At 36.2% G+C, this 26,288-nt stretch overlaps 1 protein-coding gene and 1 long non-coding RNA gene across 2 annotated transcripts in view; one reads left to right on the top strand and one right to left on the bottom strand.

Moving 5' to 3' along the window:
• The window catches only part of kmt2ca (lysine (K)-specific methyltransferase 2Ca), a 232,967-nt gene that overhangs the window by 65,154 nt on the left and 141,525 nt on the right, over positions 1 to 26,288 (top strand). The window contains exons 5-7 of the mRNA XM_073864088.1: positions 3,579 to 3,794; positions 8,097 to 8,248; positions 8,334 to 8,443. Coding sequence (XP_073720189.1) covers positions 3,579 to 3,794; positions 8,097 to 8,248; positions 8,334 to 8,443 — 478 coding nt within the window. The remainder of the gene's footprint in view (positions 1 to 3,578; positions 3,795 to 8,096; positions 8,249 to 8,333; positions 8,444 to 26,288) is intronic.
• On the bottom strand, positions 15,055 to 18,378 carry LOC141362105 (uncharacterized). The gene is made up of 2 exons (XR_012368072.1): positions 17,305 to 18,378; positions 15,055 to 16,959 (listed from the first exon to the last, which is right to left on the bottom strand). It is a non-coding gene; the product is annotated as an uncharacterized lncRNA (long non-coding RNA).

Here is a 26,288-nt window from a genome sequence, read left to right as displayed (position 1 = left end):
AATGGTACCAATCAGAGATAAAGTTAGAAGTGACCAAACACATCAACGTTTTTCCTATTTAAGACGAGTAGTTATACGAGCAAGTTTGGTGGTACAAAATAAAACGTAGCGCTTTTCTAAGCGGATTTAAAAGAGGAACTATATTTTATGGCGTAATAGCACTTTTGGGATAACTTTTGCAGAAACAACTTTTTAAAAGCAAGCCATTTAGTGGTTAATGTTCTGGAAGGTGTTAAACATTATATAAGCGTTCAAAGCATGCATCTCAGCCTGTCCAGTATAGCAAACTGGCTTGGCTAATGGTGAGAGTTTTGGGCTACATGGTTGTCTCACCAAGTATTAGCAGTGTTCAGGAAACCTGTTTAAAAGCAGTCTTTATAGTTTTGATTAAATTAATAATTCAGTTAAATTCTCTTAGTATATTAATGTACTACAAAAACCAACAAGAAAATAGTAAAAAAGTATTATTGTTATTTAGCAAAAGACTTCAGTTTCCCCCACCCTACCCTGCAGCAAAAACAAAATGCTGTAGAAAACACTGACACACATGCTCGCAGACACAGTCAGAGTGAATGTGCTCACATTTGAATCAGAGGGAGGGGAAGCTGAAACCCTGATGTTGTCATTAGTTAAGGCAGGGCGAATGAGCACACTCTTTTAGATTTCCAATTATAACAGATTGTGCTCTTGCTAATGTGCAGTACCATTAGCAACATCTGAAAGTAGAGGAGGCCCCCATTTTGCTACAGTATTAAAGGTGCAGTGTGTAAATTTTAGCGGCATCTAGTGGTGAGGTTACGAATTGCAACCAACGGCTTAGTCCACTGCTCACCCCTCGGTTTTGAAACACATAGAGAAGCTACGGTAGCCGCCACCAGACAAAAATTGTCCGTTAAGGGCTTCTGTAGAAAAATGGCGGCACAAAATGGCGACTTCCATGTACGGAAACCCCTGGTGTATGTAAATAAAAAGGTCTCGTTCTAAGGTAATAAAACATAACGGTTCGTTATGAAAGGTCTTTATACACCCCTGATAATATAGTCTTGTATATTATTTTGCATTTCTGTCAAGAGATCCTTCTAAAAATTACACACTGCACCTTTAAGGCATCACATTCCCCACTGACATGTCATGTGTCACACAACACACAAAAAGCTCTCTAAAGAGCTTTGCAGAAAATACGTGAACTGACAATGGTGACGTTTCACTAAAATTGCCCAACAATCGTGTTGTATAAGCAAAATATTATTCCACACAGACTGTCAGACAACTGGTCTCAAATTGGACTACTGACAGGTAAGGAACAATTGACTCAGATCCATTGAATTATTTAAAAATAACGCACAGCCGAGGTGTTAATGCGGCCATGGGTCGAGACTAAGTGTGAATTATTTTCCAATAATTCTATGGACCAGAGTCAATTATTCCGCTTTTATCACAGTTTACAGTACATTAAAACATTAGGATAGGTAAAGAAAAGTAACTGATCCATCATTGCAAACAAAGTTTATAACAAACAACAAGACAACAAAGAACAGGAATCAAACATTATGGTAACAAACATGCTCCACAGCTTTCTGTTCTTGGAAGAAGTAAAAGTTAAAGAAGAAAAACGATAGTGTGTGTGCAAATGCTGTCTATTTCCTTTGTATAATTGTTTATAGTGGAGTGTCCTGTCTAAATATTTTCACGCGCATGCGCTGTTGTAAGCGAACTGTACGCGCACTGTCCGCGCGGTCTCAAATTTTGGGCTGCACGGCACGCGGATGGTCCGAAATTGACGTCATGCGGACGGCACGCATACACGGACCTCCCTAGTATACTTTCGGCTTAACCAAAAGCCAAAGTTGCTAGAGAGAGAGAGAGAGAGAGAGAGAGAACAACCAATTGTGTTTGCAGTAGTGTAAAGAATGAGGAACCCCTGCCTGGAAACTCACCTGCCTTCATTTCGGCCCACAATTCACTTTTCATATACTTCTCAAACCCTGATGGAAAAACAAGCCTCTCCTTAAATTTTTCTTTCCTGTCTTTTCATAAATTTTTCATAGATTTTCTAGTCCTGATTTTAAGTTGTAGTAATATAACATTTCAGTATGTAAAAGCAAATGCTTAAGGCTTCAAAAGGTCAGTTTTGTGTCTAGTGCGCGATTCACAATTCAGCGCCAAGTGCTGTTTTCTCTGCATTGTTGTAAGGGGCACCATAGACAGTTCAAATCAAATTACAGAAGAGTTTTCACTATTACGTATAATAGTGAAATCTCTTATGTAATTTGATTTGAACTTTCTCTTTTAGTTGAGCCACTGTCATGGTAGAAAACCACTTTAAAGGATTTCTGGATGTGCAAGTTAAGATGGTTAAACTGTTGGCTTGTTTATACTGTAGCTAGCTTAGCTTAAAGTATGTCAGAACCTTAGGGAACCTCCTTGAGTAATGAGATTTATTATCATTACAGTAATGCAAAAAGCATGAGAAGTATGAACCTATAACCAATATGACTGTGCACTTTATTAGCCAAGTGCCTGTGTCTGTATAGCCCTTTTCACACAGACATTCCGTAAAATACACGGGAAAGGCATCTGGGATTTTTCTGGGATCCTTAGATTTTTTATTCATTCACACTGCCATGATTACCCTGCATCTGACGGTCACAGAAAGACACGTGACCTATTGAAAGTCCCGCCCTCTCTTCTACGCAGCGTCTGAAGTTTGCACATTATATATTATTTCTCTCTCCAAGAACCACTCGCATGCATTTTTGTTTATGATAAGATTATAAAAGAGCGTGTGACGCGCCATTCTAATGCTGGTGAATGATCTCAGCTTCAGAGTGGATATTTGACGAGCTCCCTGATCTCTGCTTTAATACAGTTTTCTCATCGTGATTGTTTATATGCATTTAAAATCGCATTTTGAGGAGCTGAACGATATATCTTAGTTTTTAGTTTATTATAGCTCAAATGAGCATGTGACGCGATATTCTTTTATGCTGCTGAATGATCTCCGTTTCAATGCAGTAAATGACGAGCTAACTTACCTGATATCTGCTTCAGTCCAGTTTGCTGACATTTCTCGTTGTGAATGTTGTAAATCCCTCATTTTAAAGAGCTGAACCAACTTCATGTTGCCATGACGCGTGTCCTCACTACGGCATGTGCGTCATTGTTTATGCATGCTCATTTTTCCTGATAACTGCTTCAATCTAGTTTGCAACATTTCTCGTGGTGAATGTTTATATGCATGTTATCTCTCGTTTTAAGAAGCTGAACCATAACTTTTGTTGTGATGATGCGCGCGTCCTCAATACGACACGCCCATTACGGCATTCTTTCGGCTTCCTGTTCACACAGAGGGTTATCCGTGTATCTGACTAGGTCCTCTTTCCGGCAACGATCCCAGAAGATTAACAGGACGAGTTTGTGTTCACACATACGCTTGTCTAGCAATTTTACGGGTATTTTCTGGGACCAAAGGTCTGTGTGAATGGGGTTTATGAGATACACAAACAGAGTGTGTATCTGGTCCAGTAGTTGAAAATCTACAACTAAATAATATTATCCTTTTTCTCTGGTCCTTTTAGGGAAAAGCTTTGTGCCTTCTGCTACTGTGGAGAAAAGTGTCTCTTGGGTCAGGGTGAGCTGAAACTGTTTGGACCCACCCCTGGTTATGTGCCGCTTCACATCCGTAATCGGCGCGGCAGCTCTGAGAAGGACAATGATTATCATGATGAGGATGATGATTTTGATGACAATGACAACAACCGGAGCCTAGGACATCGCAAAAGCGGCCTGAAAAAGTGAGTTGCGCTGTCAGTGCAGTGAGCAATGTTTGCTCTGCTAGTTTCTCAAAACAAAGTTTTAATTAAACATTCATTAGAGTTGAAGGGAATTATTATTTTTTTATATTTTCTTAAATACATTTTTAAATATTAACTACAACTTTTCCATTCATAGATTATTTTATCACTCTTGATCTGAAGTGTTTTTAAAACTTTTTTTAAACATCTCGACCAGTATGACAAAGATACATTGGCTCAACCAACCAGTGGCAGACTAGGAAAGAATACATTTTTTTATAGAGCATAAGAGTAAGGCCATACTGTACAAAGCAACAAGATCCTGGCCTCTTAGCTTTGTTCAAAAAATTGTCAATAGTCAATAATGCTCTGTGAGTACCCTTATGCCATGTTTTAAGCATGCTGTGGTGAATTGTAGGTGTAATGGAAGTGGTTTGGTGCAGCCCGGATGTTGTCTTTTTACAGTGATGTCATTAGCTGTGTTCGGACCGATTAGTTCTGGTACTAATTTAAGGGAACGAGTACTGGGGTGCTTTTCAGAGCTGTTCATTAAATATTACCCAGTGCAATTTCATTCTGAAGTCAGCGTGAATGGCAATACAGAAAACATCCACATAGCAGTTGGCCCAAGCAATAAGCTTGTTTCCCTATAATACACATTTGCAAATACTTGCATACTGTTGTCACATCATCATGTAAAAAGTTATGACAGAAAGACGAAAGGATCTAAACCAAAGGATCTAAACCAAAAGGAAACTTATTACTTGTTGCATGAGCTTCTGGGTTTGCACACAGAGCTTGTACTGTTTCATTGTGCAACTCTTATGTAGAAGGATTGTGTGCTTTCACCCAAATACTCTGGGAATTGCTAAAGAACTCAACGCCTCAATTCAATTTGGGTCAATTAATTTTGTTCCAAAATGGCCTTATGATTATTTACAATATGAAGGGTTAAAGTATAAACCCATAAGGGAGAATTCCACTGGCAGACTTTTTGCTTCATGTGACCTGTTGTTGTCAAAAGTTCCCTTCCACAGACACCCTCTGGCTCATTGGATGAGTGCCTTACTTGTTCAGCTGCTCTGAGCCAATCTGATGGAGGTCTGAGGTATGATGACGTAATACTCTATGTGCAGTCGCTGGCAGCCTGCCAACAGGCTAGTGAATTGTTGTGTTGGAGGTGCCTGATTGGTTGGTTCGAGCTAGAGCTGTGCCAGTTATTGACAGGGGAGTGAAAAGAAGAGCGAGTAAAGTCCACTGCATATCATTTAAGGTAGAGAGTAGAGACTGTTAAGGTGGACCAGATATGCGAGTCAAAATACAAAAAAAAGCTTTTAAATATCTTTGAAAGGAACACTGTTTTTCCTGTAAAATGATTAAACTAATACAGATTTAGTAACAAAATAAAAACTTTCCAAAGAAGATAGATATCTCTGTAAAATGGAAATCTGGAATCTGACAAACTTAAGGTAATATCGTAATCAAAATGAAAGCCTTATAAGTGACTAATTTAAAATTTGATTCTCCACAAGCAGCAACTCTGCACACTACACAAAATGTGTTCCTCTTGAAGCAAGCCTCCAATGATTTTGACATAGACGTTTTCTTTCCATAGTTTTGAAGGACAGGGTCATAATAAAATCTGTCATAATCAATTATTACTGCTACGGTTGTGCTGACAGACGATACTATAAACGTATTGCCATCTGACGTCAGATGTTTCGCTGATAACCAATAGCCATCATGACGATAGTTGGCCTGTTTGCCTATTAATGTTTAATGCCAATTTAATTTATCCTATTATTATTATTATTATTATCATTATCATTATCATCATAGCTTCACATTAGCATTCCTGCATAATGTGCACTGGCGATATCAACATGCATTGTGTGTTTTTCCTCACACGAGAAAGCTTGTAGACTTTTTCTTGCCCGAAAGAGTAATGCTCTACTGCTTTGACTTTTCCTTGGACCTGAGCTTGTAATGCGTGCAGCTTGGGCGTTTCCTCACACCTCAGCTTGTAATGTAACTCTGTGTATGTTTTGAGGATCGCTCTGACTCTGATCCCCTATCAAAAGTCCTTCACAAAAATTTAATTATCTCAGCTTTTTTTTAAAGCAGAGGATCTGTTCTTTCGTTTGATATATTGTATGTAAATATATTTAAAGAAGACCATTTTTTTGGAAGGCATTAAAGATTAACTAAACCCCTGGTCAGAGCCTGACTCCACCCACTGGCAAAATTTGAAAAATGCAAGAAAAGTGGGCAGATCTCAACGGAGATATAGGGGACAAATTAAGCTCGTACCAAGTGTGTGGTGAGATCGAAACAAGGGCGTGGTGAGCTTGAACCTGCTTACGTCACGAGGTATTTTTTGGACCCAACATCCAATAGGAAAATTCAACTGCAGTAGCCACCGTTCAACCTAAAGAGGGCAACACTCAGACGTTTTTACACCATATATTATAGTATAGACCCCTTCAAGGTTTGTAAACATTGAATGACTATCGGGTGCGTGCGCAGCATGGGGTCGAACTGTTTATACCATTTAGGCTTTATAATTTAATCTAACAGGGCTGAAAAATGATGACTCAAATGAAGTGAGCACTACAAACACAAGCCTCTTTGATATTTGCATTGTCCCAGTCTGCACGTTAATTGCTTGCAGCCGCAGATGTTGTATTTTTTGTTTTTGAGATTCTGCATGAATCGCGAAAACTTAACGGAAGACCTGGTGCGATTTTCACAGCCCACGACGTAAGTAGGCTTTTTTGACAATACCGAATAATACGCAACTCAATCTGCTGTAATGACTTTTCTGACCCCGACATGCGCAGTAGGAACCACCTGTGATGTGAACCGTGAAGGGGTCTATTGAAACACTTTATATCCAAATGTCAAAGAAGTTACTAAAATCAATGAACAGCACAAATAAAGCCCCATTCTTACAGATCCTTAACTAAACAAAGTTGGTTTAGAGTTTAGTTACTCTTTAAACTTTTGTAAAAACATAAAAAATGCTGCTGCTGGCTGGCAACTTAAAAAAAATAACGCTGGCGGGGAAAGAGTTGAATAGGTTGCTTTTTAATAATTAGCTTTTAATTTTTATGTGTAAACTTACAAGACAAGTATATAAAGAATGTAAAAAAAGGGGTACATTTATTTGTGAAAAAAAAAACGGATGAACCTTTGTCACTTTTAACACCACATGACGCAGTTTGATTTTCTGCAGTGACATAATGCCAGTAGAACACGTGACCTTTGTGCCTGAACAGGCAAATATGAATTGCACAATATTACAAAATACATTTATGATTAAAATATGAACAGTACATATAAAAATACTGAACTGAACTGTATGACACTGTTTCTGCTTGAACTCAAACTGAGTACTGGTCTGTGCACATCAAGGCAGACTAAGGCAGACTGATGCAGACTCTATTGTATTATATTTTGTCTCTTTACCTCATACAAACAACTTCTCCTTGCTGTTTAAATTTTGTTTCTGTAGGCTGAACCCACACAGCATTGTTTTCCATACTGGAGTGTGTTTAGCTTCTGTGTGGTCTTAAAGTACTAAAGAAAGACACAAAGAGAAAATGTAAAAATAATGTAAAGATTCAAATTAAACTATATGTATATGATGTATGCAAACTATATGGTTTGAAGCTCTCATTCTTAGCAATACTTTTTGTAAATTGTGTTGTTTTATATCTTGATTATCAGTGCACAATGCAAAAATAAGAACTAAGCTATATATATCTCAGGATATATATAGGAAGTTGCACACCAAACGGTTTATTTATATGTATGCAGATGTTCTGAACAGAGGAAGCATCGCATACAGTAGTCTTTCATCCCATCCCCGCTGCATCCCACTTCTGGCTGGCCTTTTTCAAACTGGCTCCCTTTTTAAATGTTAATTCCCTTTTTCCGCTTCTCTGAGTTTCTGTGGCTTGCGCTCTATCATTGCCACATCCAAGAAGTGATTCCAGCCCCCACCCCTTTCCGGCTCGCCCTCTCTCTTTTTTCTATCTCTTTTATACATTTTTTCTATCTCTTTCTAAACAGCCAGTCCTTGTGCCGGATCCAAGTGCGATAACCCCATACGTTGTCATTTCAGACAGGATTTTAATGGATGTTGTTGTGGCACTTTTAGAAACATGATTAGGATGCTGCTGTCTAGAAGCAAATTGCCAAATGTTTATAATTAGAGATGCAGCGTAACTGCCAGCTTGAAATATACTTTTGTGGTTTGTTCATATGATGAAATCTAATATTTCCCATGCATTTCCTCAGGATCAGCTCTCCAGACAGCGGCCTACACTCAACCTCGGCTCCTGGTAGTACCGACCCCACTGCTGAGGAGCCCAACCGAAAGTTTTGGGAAGAACTGGGCCAAATTGGCCTTCCTGATGGTGTTAATGTTGAATCTTTATTTGACCCCACTGGTAAGGTCCTGAGGCTCTGCCACTGTGGCTATGTTTATTGTCTTGTCAGATTCTGATGGTATTTATGTTTCTGTTGCGACTGCAGGCCAGTGCTGCGCTCATCTGCGCTGTGCAGCTTGGTCAGAAGGTGTATGCCGTGGGGAGGGACATTCGCTGCTGTATGTGGATAAAGCAATCGACTCAGGGAGCACAGAGGTAAGTGCATCAGAAAAGTGTGTTGTTATAAATTTTAAAGTCTTTGTGATATATCTGTTTGTTCCCTTCTGTCCGAATTCACATGTTTCCAAAAAAGACACTTCCAAATTGAAAAAATCAGCTCTGGCCCCCTAAACTTGACTCCTTCATTGGTGGGGTTGAATCGGCTTATATGTACTAAATTTTTTGCTGTTGTGATATAATGTTCTCTGAGGGCAATTTCTATAAAGAAATTACAAATGCGCTTATTGTTGATTAAGTATTCAGAGTTAATCATGAATGGGGTTATTATTGGCAGTGGAAGAGACTGGAGAAGTTGTGTCAGTCCCCTGGTCTTTAAAATATTTTCTAATTAGGAGCCGAGCAGTTCAGAGCTGCCACAGTCATCTCTCCTGTGAAACTCCACTAATTAACCCAATGCAATGTGACAGACGCAGGGGTGCGCTGAACCAGGGCTGGTAAAGCACATTATGAGTAATTAATTTCTATATCAGCCCATTTACTTCACCTGGGAAATGATTCTTGGGGAAAAAAATAGACCGCATCTATTAACTCTTTCACCGCCAGCGTTTTAAAAAAAGTTGCCAGCCAGCGCTAGCATTTTTCATGATTTTCACAAAAGTTTAATGTCTTCCAGAAAATGTTTTTCTTCAAATATATAAACATACAATATACCAAATGAAAGAACAGACCCTCTGCTTTCAAAAAAAAAAAAAAAACGTTTCATACTACCTTCAGTAGTTCTTTTGTAATCAGCTTTTGAATATGGGTAGGTTTCTGCAAAAACACCACATTTTGAGCAAAAAGCAGAGATAATTAAATTTTTGTGACGGACTTTTCATAGAGATCCCATTCAGAGCGATCTTTAAAACAGACACGGACATGCAGCTGCTTGCCATAGGGCAATACTTCCGTTTTTAAAAAGTTGCGGAAGGGTTAGCCTTCCACCTAGTGGATAATAGCGGTATTGCGGAAAGACGGAAATACTCGTCATTGGCGGGGAAGCGTTTTTTCTTGATTGACGAAATATCTCATCAATGGCGGGGAAAGAGTTATGGTAAGATAATAGTTTGGTGCCCACAATTCTCATTACGTGTGAGCTCAGGAGAGCTAGAACCATTTGCAGTGAGAGGTTTTTAGATCCGTGTCATGGAGTTTGATGACAAGCCTTTGGGGCACTGTGGTATTAAATGCTAGTCTATACGCCAAATAAGCATTCAGATTTGTTTCTCTCTAATCAAAGTATGACACGACAGTGTGTTCATCTGTTTTGGAATCACATGACATAAATAAATCTGGCAGTTGTTATTTACCTAAATATCCTGACATTTTTATCATGAAAACAAATGTACAAAATGCAGGTCCCTTAAAAGCCTGTTATACCATGGTCTGTTTAAATACTCGATTCTGATTGGCTGGAAGGTGTGCATTAAAACCATTTAATGCACAGCTAGTTTGATCACAGTTACACTTGCAAACTGAGTGAGAGACACATATGAAAATGTTTATTTAGGGGTTGTGCACACCAAAACTTTTACGCCCGCCGCCAGCGCATGTTTTCAATTGTTTCAAATGAAAGCTCAGCGTTTTTCAAATATGCCAGCAGCTAGCGATTTTCTTCGCGCATCATCTCCTTCACTGCTCATTTTTTCCTTCTGTTCTCTTACTTGAACTTGGGGCTTGAGCCTGACCTAAGGTTCGAGCTAGTCAAGTTTGTTTACTGTTAATTATTAAGACTAATGGGCAGGCAAACTCGTTAGACAATGAAAGTAATTTGCTAAAGTATGGTTTTACACATCATTTTTCCTAATGCATGGTTCTCTGATCTTTACCTCCATTTAAAACGTTATACATTTTGCAGAGGATTTTCAGCACTTTGTTTGAACAGCAACTCGGCAACCAACATATTTTATATATTTTGTTAAAATTACAATAAAATAAGAATAGCCAGCCCAGGACTGCGCGTAGGTATTGGTTAGACTGAATGACGACCTCAAGTACTCTGTTGTTCCATTTGCAATATAACCAGACTCGCGTCCTCGGGAGTTCGTTCTTCCAAGTCTAAACTTGCAAGTCCGAACTAGAAAGGATGCTGCCTGTGGGAAAAAATGCTTTCATTTCTTAGAAATTCCTCTGCTATTTTGTTTTTAAAGAAGAAAATGGCAACAAAATGGTTGTACAGTGCAAACTGTGCCTACCTGCTACAAAAACACATTTTTTTTCGAAGCCTACATGTTAGTTAAAAAAAAACAAAATAATCTTTAATACCATACTGTAGCCACTAGATGTCTGTATAGTCCTTTACATAAAATTTTGTGAAATTCTTAATAAATAAAAGTTGTTGTTTTTTAAAATAATATCTGATCTTGAAGTAATCAAAAAGTAACTAGTTACATTACTTTCATATTGTGGTACTTGGATTACGTTACTAAATACTTTTTATGAAGTAATTTGTAACTGTAACGGAATACATTTTTAAAGTAGCCCTCCCAAGCCTGCTTATTTCCGATTAGCACTGCTGGTAAGTTTTGAGATTTTCGTGTTCATTTATTCAAACAGACAGGAGCTCTGTTTGCAATAGATATAGTGCACATCAAGAGGTATTGTACTGCAATATAACATAAAGCAACATTCAATGGTGTCATGTCAAAATAGTCCTTTTCAGACACTTACTAAATCCAGTATTTAGGGTTCCCATGGGTCCTTGAAATCCTTAAAAGTTTGTGAATCTGGGGGAAAGGCCCTGGGAAGTTTTTGAAAATATACATACATGGATACAAGTCATTAAAAGTACTTGAATCTATTTTATGCAAGAAGTTTTCTGAAATAAAAATCCATATTATTCCCTGTGTAGTGTAGGATAATATCATAAAAATTCTAGACTTTTTAAGTACATTTGCTAAACTGTTCCCTTTAAATGCTTATATCTTCTTTATGTGAATGTTGATTCACACCAAAATGCTGTTTTGCATAGTTGTGTTTGGCAAATGAAAACGTCTCGGGTTACATATGTAACTGTTGTTCCCCAAGAAAGGAACGAGGCGCTGCGTCTCCTCCTGCATCCCTGTAACGCCATCTTTGGCAATGGCTGCGTCCGAAAACTCTGAAGTGTGTCCGAAAGCGTTTCTCTGAGCTGCTTCATGCCTACAAAGTCATTGCCTCATGAGGCAGCGAGGCAACAAGCCAGCTGCCTAAGTTTTCAAAAGCAGCCATTGGACCTGGAAAGTCCTTGAAAGGTCCTTGAAATTGAAGTTGACTAAGGTGTGGGAACCCTGAGTATTAGACAGTTTGTTACTGTACAGTGTAGCTATCATAATTTCATTTCACATCATAACCTCACAATTAGAATTGTACTGTCAATACATATTATGTGAAAAATCATTGTAGATTGTAAGTTTGTTGATCTGAACACTTAATTCTGTGCTGTGTTAACACACTATCGAATTATACATGCTGTAACATCTATGACTAGCAATTTAGTTTCGAACATTACATGAAACCTTACATAATGAGAGAAAGCAATGTCATTTATACATTTATAAAACTTGATTACTTTACCTCATCCGTCAACATGATTTCTCGTCCCGTCTGATTGATGGCCATCAGCGGTTGAGTTAAAGAAAACAAATCCCATAATTCCACGCTGCTTCAGAGCGTCATTAATCTACATCATTGTTATTGTTTTGATCATGTGCTCTCTAGTGGCGGATTCTACAAATTGCACATTTAACGATACAGAACGAAACATATTTAACGATACATTGCATTGTGACAGAATCTTTCAAACATGGTAAGGAGTGTCATTTCCAGCTGACGTCAGATGTATTCAAGAACAATCATAATGTACAGATTAGCTGGCCAATTAAGGACACAGCACTCAATGAATTTTGTACAAAATCTGTGCGTTTCAAGAAGAGAGTAGCTACAGAAATGTATGGTATGTGGAAATAATTTGTTTTTAACCATGAACCACACAAACACCAAAATACACAAAACAATACATTGTAGAGATGCCCCGATCAGCCTGTTTGGGGCCGATTACCGATCACCAAGATCATGATATGCCGATCAGTGCCGATCACAGAATGGCAGTGGAATGGAAATCTTTTATCTATAATCGAGCAGAGTTTGCACCATTTGTAGAAATGAAACTAACTATGAATTAGGTATATTATTGTTTTAATAGAGAATCAAATAAATAAGCACAACAAATATTTCTTCTTGCAAAGAGAAATGTAATATGCATTTAAAAAGGTTTATGTCTATTAAAAGTAATTCAAATAAAACACTTCACAGTCTTTACTGTATGAATTAAATATACACGCATTCGTATGAAGTACAACAGTTCTTCACTGATGAGCAGAGAGTAATTTTATTGAGAAATGAATTGGGATACTGTAGCTTTAAGACATGGGAATGATCGTTCTCTTCACGTGCACTGATGACCGGCTGCTGTGTATGCGTGCGGCGGGTGTCCGCAAATAAGAGCAGCTGTGAGGAAAATGGAAGTTTAAACCTTCAAAACTTTAAAATGAATGCAAGTAATAAACTTTCGGCATGAGGATGCAATTGTCCGCGATAGATATGTGTTGTATACGCTGTTTATGGGGATGTGAAGATGAATTGCGCTGTCCTCATAGAAAATACGCATATCTCTGTAAAAACAGAGAGAGAAATCCAAATCTGCACGTCACACATGAGCAACGGGTTACAAAATGCTCGCACTGTTTAAAATGGTCTCTAATTGCAGCCGCATCAGGAACGCTATGAAGACAAAAGTAAACAGAAAGATCGGCTCATGAGATCTGCAAATTTAGCGTGTGCCGATCGCGTCATTTAATGCCGTTATCGGTCGATTACGATCGGCGGCGATCGATCGGAGCATCCCTAATATTCAATTCAGTTCAATTTTATTTATATAGCGCTTTTCACAATTGTTAATTGTTGCAAAGCAGCTTTACATTGTATTATACCAAATACACAAAATAATGTTTTTAGCAATGAAATAGGTGCACTTTAACAATAAGAGGGCATGGTGACATGAGTTGCAAAGAAAATCGCTTGAAAAGGTGTAGCAAGTGATTACAGTTTTAGGATACTGTCTGTGTGTACTGTAAAATACACTGTAAAAAAATAATATGCCCCATCTACTCAATAAAATTGTGGCAACAGATTACAAGCAATAACATTAATTACATTCAACAAATCAAAATTTATTTAGATTTACTCTATAAACTCCTTAATATTAACATATGAAGAGTTTGGTTCCAAAACGCGATAAACGCCATTTTTGAAAAAAATGAGTTACTGCCAAAATCAGCATTATATCAGGTCAGTAGTTAAAAGTAAATTCTTAATTTTACGCAAAATCCAATATCCGCCGTGTTATTCTGTCATCTTTTCTCCCTTTTTTCCCAAAATGCCCCCTTTTTTACAGAACGCAATAAATCCCACAGCGCACCATTCACGCAATGTAAACAACGCGCTGAGTACATGGAGTCCTAGTTTTCCTCATCTACTTTGTACTTTGTGATCAACAAACAAAACAAATAATACTTTAATTGCATTGCTAAACCTGTGATGGTTTCCTGTGATGGGAAAGAAACGTAAGCCATCAACATCTAATAATTTCCCTGAGAGGCACTCGGGAGACGGGTGCTTGTTCACCCGACAGCATCAAGCTTCTCATGCTAACACATTGACCCCAGAGGATCTTATGAAAAACTTTACATAATTTTACTCAAAGTCAACGAAAATCGAGCAGGACCAAAAACATTTTACAGATGATCGCTGTGAAAGATGTAAGCGAAGACGTCAAGTATAACCGCAATGACAGGGTTCTTAATATGACAAAGTAAGTGTTTTGATTAATAACATTAATGCTTATATTTTTAATTAGTGTGTACAACTAGTCAACTAAATGAATATGACATGGCAAAGATGAATGCACATTTATATAGGCTATTGATTCAATAGATTTATAGCATTTTGAATAATAACTTGTCATGGATTTATTGCATTTTGTGGAAAAAATAATCCGTTTTTATAATAAATCTTTGAAAATCAAATTATGGATTTGAATTTTTTATGTTTTTATAACCTAAAGATGCTGTGTGAAAGTTTGTAACAGAAAATAGTTGTTTTCATCTTGTCACTTTCTTGGTATAGAAAACACGTTTTTACCAAAATTTGTCAAAACGGATTTATTGCGTTTTGGAACCAAACTCTTCATAATCAAAAAGACAAACTGCAATTTGCAATTAAAAAATTTATTAAAATTTAAACAAAAATATTGGGTATACTAGACAAAGATCTAGCACTATACAATAAAAAATACTATGCCATATCTACTCAATAAAAGTGTGGCAACAGATTACAACACTGTAAAAAAAATTTGCCTCCCTAACTCAAAATTTTCTCGTGACTGGTAACATTGACATTTTTAACTTGGGCCAATAGATTTTCTGTGAATGGAATTTTATCAATTGTGGCAACGATCTTTAAACATTCGCTCAAAATCTGAAAATGTATATTGGTAAAATTATATTGGTAAGGAACCATGCTGAATTGTTTATTTCCCGTTGTCCTAATAGAAAAAGAAACACATAAACTATTTTGTAACATTTTATTCATTTTTTATTTATTTGTAATACCTTAAAATTGTAAACATACAGAAATGGTCTGCATACAATTGCATAGTAGACATTAGAAAATAATTATTTTTAATAAAAAGTTTAGAAAATATATTTTACAAATATCTCCAAAAACACCAATATAAAAGAGGGGAGAGTTCCTCACCCAATGTTAATCACAATTTCACTTGAATTTAACATTCTCACACGAAGTAAGAGCTTATGAAATTACTTTAAACACTTAAACATTTAAACAATGCCTCATAACAGTTTAAACATTAAACACCTAAAACATTCTACAAATTGAAGGCATAAAGTCTCACAAATTTTCCAGCACAACCGGCTCACTGGAAATGAATCTTGACATCAGCTCAGTGTTTCACGAATTCCCATTTTCATGTCACGTGTGTAAATCACCAAAGCCTTGGTACTCTGTAAGAAGTAAAAAAGTCTCACTGTGTACATGTACCAAATGAAGCCAATGTAATAAATAAAACCAGATCAATATAGAATATCCTCAAAGTTTAAACTTCTGAACATAGAAAAACGTCTGCTATTAGCTATATTGTTGTTCAAATTTATGAAAATAAAACAGTTTTAATATATAAGTACAGTTATTTTGGTATTGGAAATTATTCATTACTATAGTTTCACTTAAAATATCCTTTAGTGAGACTATGGTAAATGTGTGGTTATATGCTTATCCAACACAAACAATAGTAAAGCTATGGTTAATTTTCTAAGAGATGAATTGTTCAAGCAAACCTATAGGTACTAATGTTAAGCTACTTCGTGTTAATTTTATATTCGATTACTTACAGTACAGTCAACGCACTGATTATTTAAACATCTCGTCCGTTTTGGGCGGTGTCCTTGCACTGAAGCCAATTAAATTCAGGTGCATTCCCATACGCTTTTCTGGCTGAACTATGTTCAGTCAACTCAGATTTTTCATTTGACATGATACATTGGCTGAGCAGAGTTTAATATGTTCTGTGAATATACATTTTTGTTTTAAGCAAATTCTTTATGTTTTAATTACCACAATGCATATTTTTGTTTGGGGAGAATTTTTTTTAAAGCAATATGTTGAGTCAATACTTAACTTTCAGTTTCCACAATTTTTTAAAATATAAATTTTTACAGTGAAGCAATATCATTAATTAAATTCAACAAATAAAAATTGAGTTAGAATCACTCCATAAACTCCTTAATAGTAACCCATTAAAAAAGGTTAACTGCAATATGCAATTAGAAATTAATTTAAATTTAAACAAAATATTGGGTATACAAGACAAAGACCTAGCACTATACAATAAATACTATTCAATTATACTATTTTAATTTAACATCATGATTTAAAATGTATCCATTAATATTTTTATTAGTAATAATGAGTATTATATCTGATTTTAGAAAGACAGACAAAGATTAATCAATTCTTATTTTATTGCAGTCAAAAGAGCAGGAAAGCATCTCATTTTAATGGTGTATTTGTAACAGTGTAAACTTCAAAAAGTATTTTACAGTCTTTAAAGAAAACCGTCCACATTTCCAGACGAAAGGTTCCATGTTTGTGTTCTGTTACATTGATTCACACCCAGAAAATCAGACAGCAGTTTAGACTTTCTGTACTGTAATCAGTTTATATTTGAAGAATCCAGCTCCAAGAAAAGTTTCTGAAACACCTGAAAAGATGCCTGGGATACTGGAGATTCAATGCATAGATCCAATCCAATCCAAGGAGGATAAAGCATGCCCTGGGAACACCTTTAAGGCCTTGATAACAATTCCAGCATCCCTTGGGCTGCCACTCCTAGAAGATCCATTCTTTACAATTACAGCCATCACAAGCTGCTCAAGTCCTGCCTCTTCATCATTATCCTGCAACATTAAACAGCAATTATATCTTAACAACTTTATACATTTTTACAGCTTGAATATTGAAATAATCCACACATTAAACTTGTTTTAAAATGTTTTAAAGAAAACTGGAAGATATGTGCAATGGAGTTCATCTGAGTTTGTGACTAATTATGAATGTTTGAAATGTGCAGTAATATCGAAAACTGATAATAAATTCTCATTGGAATTACAAATAACACGATAGGATACAGTCACATATTTATTTGTTAACCAAGTTACTCACATGTGTATATACAAACACATACACTATATAACTTACACAATATAATATGTACAATATATTTATTTAATAATATTCCTCACCTTTTGTTGTGAATAAAGTTCTCCCTCAGCAATGTTTCACGTTGTCTGCAGGAAACTGCAGTACAGGCCTTCATGAACACACAATTTAGATAATAGGTTGCGAAATTAATAATAATAATAATAAATGTTCAATTTACATTATGTAGAAAGCTTAAACATTTTAAAAAGATAACTTATACATTTAATATCTTCCTCACCTTTTGTGGAATTAAATGAATAATGTTATATTTCCCCTCAGTAATGATTTGTTTCGGTGGGCAACAGAAAACTCCAGTAAGAGGCCTTTGTCAAACAATTCAGTCAGCAATGGTTCATGTTTCCGTGGGAAAATTTAACACAGGGCGTCACAATTGAGCACACAATTAATTTACAGCGGAGAATAGTTTTACATTACCAATTTATTCGAATACTTTGTGGATATAATTAACACAAAACGAAATAAACAGAAAAAGACCGCAGTAAAGTCACATTTATCTTTAAAACACGAACCGAGCGAGCGAGCGAGCAGAATTTGTCATAATAGATACATACATATCTATGAAAGTTAGTGATAAGAGAACCCACCCATTCAGAGGACCAGTATGATTGGTCAGTTTTTCTGTCACTCAAAATGAGTTACAGCTGGACCACCAATCGCAGGCCGTTTCTGAATCCGAAGGGTGCACAACTGCAGACTGTAGGGGTGGAACGGTACACAGAAGTCCCGGTTCGGTTCGTACCTCGGTTCAGGCGCCACGGTTCGATTCACTTTCGGTACAATGGAGGGAACAGCAAAACAAAAATGAAGAAGGCATTTTTTTTAGTACTTAAGCTAATCTTAAAAACATAGGTGTCCTTATCAGTGTTATTTTGAGATGTCATGAATATGAACTGAAATGCATTTAACATACTATCTCGTATTTCAAAAATGTATTCCACTTTAAGTAATCTTGTACTCATCTTTCATACAAATATGGGTTCAAATGTATTACAAGTGTTACCTAAATACATTTTTATTTCATATCAATGTACTAAAGGACAAAAAAATAGGCTTGTAGGATGAATTAATAGGTGTGTACGACTTCACGAGGCACTGCAAGAAACGAAAAGTGGATGACGTCAGAGTAACGCGAGAGCGATTTGAAATCAGCCTCCTCCGCAAGATTTCTCGCGGTACTCTGACGCTGATGGCGCTGCGTAAAGTTGAGCACGCTTAAAAAACTGAAAGCAGCTGAACTCGACAGAACTGCCCTGCGTATGCCTGTTGTATATAGCAGGACAATTTATCTCCTACTTCTCAGCGTGAGAAATACAAAGTGTGGCGTTTGAACTCACTGAAATGCGTGAGACTTGAAAGCCCTGATTAGATGTATTTCCACTCACATACCTAACAACTGCTGAACAACGTCGACGCACTGTCCTCGTCTTTTCCACCACTCTCTCGCCTGTACTATTGTAACTGAATGGAAAACTGAAGTTTTGCCAAACTTGCGATCTTAAAGAGGCTAGCGGAGTTTAACTCTTGTGGAACACCACTTGCATCCTCGCTATCGCTGCTCACTAACTGACTGGACCGGCGTCGACGTGACAAAAAATGCAGAGTGCCAGAGAATGTAGACGGGCTCTGATAGAGCGCATACATAGGCGGAGCTTGGATGTATCGGCGCCAATCAGAGCTTCAGAGCTAAAGCGGGGCAACAGATTAGCTGTCCATAAAGAACCCGCCTATCTAACAGTAGTTCCGCATTACATTAATTATTTTGCACGCAAGTTTTTTTATTTTCATACCGTGTATTCTCCGTTTAAATTCATGCACCGAACCGTGACCCCCGTACCGATTCGGTTCGAAACGAATACATGTATTGTTCCACCCCTAGCAGACTGCGGAGGTCATATGCAGACTGCATACGCCATTAAGCCTGGTTTGTTTAAGTTAACTAAGTATTACATTCGCAAGTCATACGCATATTACAACAATTTACGATTAACTAAGAATAAAAGTCAACTTGTTAATATTCTGAAATAAGACAGTCTTAATGACGAATGCATCCTAGATATGCGACCTCCTAGGTCCTAAAGCTGAAGTTACGTCCAAACCCAGTTCATATTAATCCTTATTGTTATTAATATTTACAAATTACAAACAAATTATACAAAGAAACCCTGCTTATAGACTTATAAGACCAAAGATTGCCTGTTAAATTTACCCGAAATGAATTTTATCCACAGTTTAAACACTACATTGACGTCACAGCCAGCGGTGATTTTCAGCAAGACTGGCCGAGGTGAGGCGCCGTTGTCCGGTATATATAAGCACGGAGCACCCGCTGATTATCTGGAGCTCCCATCGCCAAAAACTCTACAGAAATGTTTGAATAGGCGATATCTTTATGAACCTACTGCAGATTTTTGTTTAAAAAGCATACATTCTCGACTGAAATGCTTTCAAAACTTTGAATTTTGGCACAATAACAGAAATATTTCCTAAATCCGTCTGCTCAGCACTCACTACCTGTATCAACCTGAAATAGTTTTAAACAGCTGATTTGTATTAGGTTGGATTTATTCAGTATTCGCTTCATTCGCAGATACACAATAAGAATAGCTAAATCCTTTACAAAAAGAATAAGTTGTTTTTATTCCAGTCATTTTTAAAGAATTTTAACACACAAAAATTACCAAACTACATGAAATTAATTTTATTTAAAAAAGTTTACATATTCAATTTCATCAAATCTACAAGCCTGCAGAATGACTTTTTACAGTGTACACTGATGTTAAATTTGTGATGAAACAATAAAACCTACAGATGTGGCCTTTAAAAACGCGCGTTTTCTCCCGCGGCATTCGCCAATTCGTCTCGCAGAGTCCCGCAGCATTCTGCAAGTGCTTTCGGGGGGGCTGCTTTTCCCTTTCCCTTAATGTGTTTCGCTTCAAAGAATATCCACCAGGTGGCGCATAAAAACATTGTCATTGCCGTTGTTTCCAGAAGTTAATAAGGGCATTGCTGAATATTTTACATTGAAAACAGCAAAGTGATATGTCAACCCCTTCTTGCCAGCATAACAGCGCATACAAATATTAAGATGACTGTACGTGCAATGCGCATTTATAGTAAGTGCAAAAGATAATTTAGTGTGAGCCTAATAAACGCGACTCTATTTACAATGAATATCTTAATTATTTGTGTTGTCGAATTTTGACACCGTTTCATTGTTTGTTCATAATATTTATAATTGTCAGTTTTTCAAAAAGTATCAATATTTTAAAGAGATTAATGTGGTATAAAAAAGACATGTTTTAAAGTTAAAAATGTTGTAAAAATATAGGAGTATTCTTATATTTTAAGAATAACAATATGATACATTTATACTGCGCTAAAATGCTTTACATATGGAAAGAGGAATTCTTCTCAGAACAGATATTTTTATGTTATTATTAAGACGTAGGCTACATCTAATAAAATAGCGAACAGAGAAACTGTGCCTTTTGCGGACGAAAAACACCTCCGAAATATTGAGTTTATGAATATTTACACTTACAATATGTACTTTGTGAAATGTGTGTGTAAAATAATCAATTTTATAACATGTGGCTGTAGAGACAAACACGCTGCGTCGCCTTTCAGATATCTTACACGTTCGCATTCAACACTTTTCAAAACGTATTTATATTAAATCTAATGAATAATTATAAATTATGACATGAGAAAATTAGAAGTGTGCAAAAGAGCACAGTTCAGATATTGTTAATTAAAGCGGTTTTATACACCTTTCTGCCTTGTTTAAATTAACAAGCATTTTATTTGCCACTGTCAACACGTTTTGTGATTGATTTAATGATTTATTACAGCAACTTCTATGAAGCAAAGCTATTGTACTAAGCATCTCTATATAAAGATGTAATTCAAATGTTTCAGCTGTTATTTACTAACTTTTTTATGTTAATTGCAATTCATGTCATAATAATCTTCAGTAGGGGAGAGCGGGGTAAGTTGTCACACGGGTAAGTTGTCACACTGTTAATAACTCCAACACTAGAGGCTCTATCTCAAAAATCAAATAGCCACTTTATGTGACTTCTTCTTCTATAGTGAACTTCCTGTTCACATGTGGTCAAGATCACTGTAATCTGAGGTTAGCACAATTTTCTTATTTTTCTGCTTAAAAAGTAAAAAAAAATCACTTCACATTTTATGCAATACAACTTTGTTAGGTGTGAATGTTTAAAATGATTATTTTGCACAAAATAGAGGAGACCGTAAAGTGTCTTTTGATACTTTAGCTAAAGTGATATGATGAGCTAAACTTGAGATTTAGACAACATTAGCACACAAGTAAGTATGGGGCAAGTTGTCTCAATGACTTTGGGGCAAGTCGTCACATCTGACAACTTGCCCCTGTACAAACAAACACATCGAACATGCTCAGAAAACATGATATAGAAAAGAATAAGCCTCAATCTAGCAAAAAGCTGTTTCAAAAGAAAGGGAAGCAGAAATCTGGACCTATGAAAAACAAGGCAGCTAAAAGAAGAAAAATCATGCAAGAGTCATCATCAGATGATGAAGAGTGCTTCTGCCTCGTCTGTGTAGAGACATTTTCAAAGAGTCGTCCAAAGGAGACCTGGGTAAAATGTGTAAAATGCAACAATTGGGCCCATGATGCTTGCACCTCAGGCCAGGCAATTTATGTGTGTCAGAATTGTGATTCTGGAGATGAGTCCTATTAGTCATACAGGGCATCTGTTTTGTTCAGAGGTTAAACATGTTAAGTTAAGCAAGTTATCTGCAGCGTTCCATTCAGTTATCTGGTTTTATGTGAAAGCCATAGAACATTTGAACCAAAGTTCAAAGTAAAGTGGTCTTGCCACTTAATTGAAATGTGCATTATTTGGATTGAAATAATTGTTTTTCCAGATTCTCCAGGCACGGATGTTTATATTTCCAGTTTGGTTTGAGTTTAAAAATTAAAATCAATATTCACAATTAAGTAGTTGTGTTCTTATTTTTAGATAATCTAGTGTGACAACTTACCCGCCCTAGTGTGACAACTTACCCTCCGATGGGGCAAATTGTCACAAGTGCACAGTCACTATTCAACAGTCTACAACTCTGTAATGAGATAAGATATAAAGATGTTATGAATACAACATATGTGCCCAAGACTTCCTTCTTTCATTTGGTATGAGATTTATACCATTTTGATGTATGGTGCTCAGTAAATGTTAGACAGTGTGAAAAGTGTGACAACATACCCTGCTCTCCCCTATACATTTTGCTTTTAAAATGTTACATTTTCATATTTTTATCTATTTACTTGTTTATTTTATATTCACCTAGATTGACAATGAAGCTGGCTTTAACTTGAAGTAATTAAAAGATCATCTGTGACCGAAGTCACGGAGACACGGAGTTATTAACGAATATTTTATTATCAGAGTGCAGCATTTTATCAAGGTTTTCTGGTCTTGTGTAATTAAATAAAACAAAAAAACTAAAATGGTAATTTTTTACAGTTGGATTAAAAGAAGCTTGATATTAGGAGCGTTTTAAAACTAATTCCAAAACATCTCGAGGTTCTAAATAAGGGACGCGCAGAAAATGTCATTCATTCATGTAATTTTATAGATTACACTCATTCACAAATGAAAACAAATGAGAAAACAATAAATAAAACGTCACGAAACGATTCGCCATATAAGTGAATGGGAAGGACTGGCGTATCATATGCACGCAAAATCGGAATTTGGCGTATCTATTGCACGATAATCACACTGCGTGTCATTTGTACGCTTTTTGGTGAGAACTATTCAACACTTTTCAAAACTTATTTATATAAAAAGTGTATTAATTAACTTAATAAAATCTAATGTCACTTATGTACTTTTTATTTGGTCAAACCAAAATAAATTATTAGAAATAGAACAGACATTTTAATTTAAAATGTATATTATATTATAAGCGTATGCTACATCTAATAAAATAGCGAACAGAGAAACTGCGCCTTTTACGGACGGAAAACACCTCCGAAGTGTTGAGTTTATGAATATTTACACCTACAATTTGTACTTTGTGAAATGTGTGAGTAAAATAATAAATTTAATAACATGTGGCTATATAGACAAACACGCCGCGTCTCCTTCCAGATATCTTATCTCAGACATTCGCATTCAACAGTTTTCAAAACTTATTTATATATAATCTAATTTATAAATCAAAAAAACAAAGGTTTAAGTTAAGACAATAATAAATATGTTTATCTTTTTTGAAAGAAAAACGTAGAAAATGTTTTTATGGGTATAGTTGATGCAAATAAAGTGTGCAGTATACAAAAAAATGCAAACAAATTATTTCTAAAAGTAGCAATATTTTAAAGAGATAAAGGTGGTATAAAGAAAGTAAAGTAGAGGTATGCAAAAGAGCACAGTTCAGATATTGTTAATTCAAGCGGTTTATACACCTTTCAGCTTTGTTTGAATTGACAAGCATTTTATTCGGCACTGTCAAAACATTTTGTGATTGATTTACTGATTTATTACAGAAACGTGTTGTTAGAAGCAAAGCTATTGTACTAAGCATCTTTATATGTATGTTTTAAAGTTAAACGTGTTGTAAAAATATATGAGTATTCTCTTATATAAAGAATAAAAATATGATACATTTATATTTTGCTAAAATGCTTTATAAATTATTCTGAAATATAAATTATTCTCAACCACAACCAATAAAGTTTTAACATTATTCTTTAAAAAAAAACGGCGTTTAAACCCGTGGAGCGAACAAGAAAACATATGTTTATATGCTCATTCGGCATATCATATGATATTTTTTATTTAGTTTTACATTTACGAATCATCTTCGAATTACGGGCTGTTTCCCAAAAGCTTCGTAACTTAAGTTGCACTTGAAAATCATCGTAGATCTACGAGTGCTCTGGAGTAATCGTTCATTCATAAGTGCTTTTGGGAAACCGGGCCCAGACCTTGACGCTTTGTGTATTCGACTTTAAATGGTGCGGCGCTGACTGGTCGGCGTTTGACATCAGAGTACCGCGAGAGCAAAGGTAAAGTCGGACCATTTGTAACATTTCGACTTGCTCTCGCGGTACTTTGATGTCTTCGGTGCCGAACTGTCTGCGCAGCGCCTCATAGAAACGCCCTTTGACTCTTTACAGCAGAGTACGAGCAACATGAGAAGTGGTGGCACGCAAAAGAAAGTGAAGGAACCCAGTACGCTAAAATATAAAGTGTCGGTACTGCGAGCACTGGTTTAGTTATTTACATCGTGTAACCCGCGCACTCGCTCTGTAGTTTGTAGCTCGCGCTCCGGCTTCTGTAAACAATGGCCGTTTCTCAATACCAAGTAGGGGAGAGTGGGGCAAAATAAGCCAGTGGGCAAGTTGACCCACCCCCTTTATCTAGGCAACCATACAGATTTGTAGCCGTGTGACCAATACAGGTATAATCAACCATAATTTCTATTTGGCTATGTTAAAGAGAAGGACAAATTAAAGAGATATGATTAAAGTAATTTTTTTACAAAAAAAACAGTTTTTATCCCATCAAAGTAAAATTTATACATACCAGGTATAATGGTTGTTATGTCAGAGTAGATTTATCCATGTCTAAATATTTATACCATAAATATTGGTGATAGGCTAATGTATAAAACCATGTGAATGATTTAGCTAAAGATTAGCCTTAATTATATAAAAAAATATATTTCTGTGTAGATTTGTTTATTTTTAAACATTTTTGAAAACATATCATGCCAAGACATTACAGTATTACAAAATTTTTATTTTATGCATTTGGCGTTTTGGTCCATACTGAAAAAACAAACTTACCATTAAGAAACGTCCATTCTCCAAACAATAAGTTGTTCCTCAAAATCTGTATTTCCATCTGATACAGACTCAAACATGAGTGGATGACATCAGAGTACCGCGAGAGCGATTGAAACCAACCTCCTCCGCCTTATTTCTCGCGGTACTCTGATGTTATCTGCTTGTCGGCTGCGTAAAGTTGACCACACCTAAAAACCGTACTGCTAAACTCGACAGAAATGCTCTGTGTATACCAGCACCTCCTTTATTAATTGCAGGGCCGTGCAGAGACAATTGGAGGGGCAGGTGCTCAAAGAATAAAAAGGGCACTTTGCTCGCTGATACGCAAGCACACAACTGAAACAAATAATAAAGTAATACAGAATAGAAAGATGATTTTAAGTCTAACGTTTTTCTTTATTTTCCTTGCAAATAGAGTGAGACAGAAAAATATATAGACTGAGTTTTATATCTATATATTTATGCATTTGGCAGCCACTTTTATCCAAAACGACTTACAGTGCATTTCATTTTGTGTTTGTCAACAGTATGCAGTTTTAAAATTATATGATATTATTGCATTGTGACATTAAGATATTATTACGTTTACAGGCTTGTGTTTTTGTTGTCATATTTAAAATATAATTCTATTCTAATCCTGTTCGAAATTTGTATACAAAGAGAGTAGTCTACATATTTTAGTTTTGAATCGTGTTTGTGTTGTGTTTATGCACACTTTGATGCCTTGATGACAGGGCAATAAAAAAATGACATTCATCTCTCCTTTCATTCATTTCATGAAGCCTCTACTACTTTATTTACTTTCAGGTAAAATAAAACTTGTTGCAAAGCTGGAGAGTTTTTGACTGAGTTAATAATTTAGCACGAGTATGGCTATATTACCCAACATCAGCTCCCATTGTCTTTTATCAAAGGCGAGTCCAGGAATCGTAAATTCAATATGATACAAAAATTAAACAAGTTTTTTTACCGTATTCATCGGATCTTGCTCTTCCAACAACCTCCGCGTGACAGGTGGATGACAGCTCGAGAGCAATTTGAAATCAAACTCCTCCGTATGATCTCCCGAATATTTCTCGCGGTATTTTGATGTCATGTGCGTTTCGGTTCTTGCATTGCTGCGTGAAGTTGAGCACACCTAAAAACTCGAGACAGCTA

Source organism: Misgurnus anguillicaudatus, chromosome 25 (assembly GCF_027580225.2).
Source record: "Misgurnus anguillicaudatus chromosome 25, ASM2758022v2, whole genome shotgun sequence".
Lineage (NCBI taxonomy): Eukaryota > Metazoa > Chordata > Actinopteri > Cypriniformes > Cobitidae > Misgurnus > Misgurnus anguillicaudatus.
The sequence above is the reverse complement of the archived record's forward strand: the minus strand, read 5'-3'. Positions and strand labels throughout refer to the sequence as shown.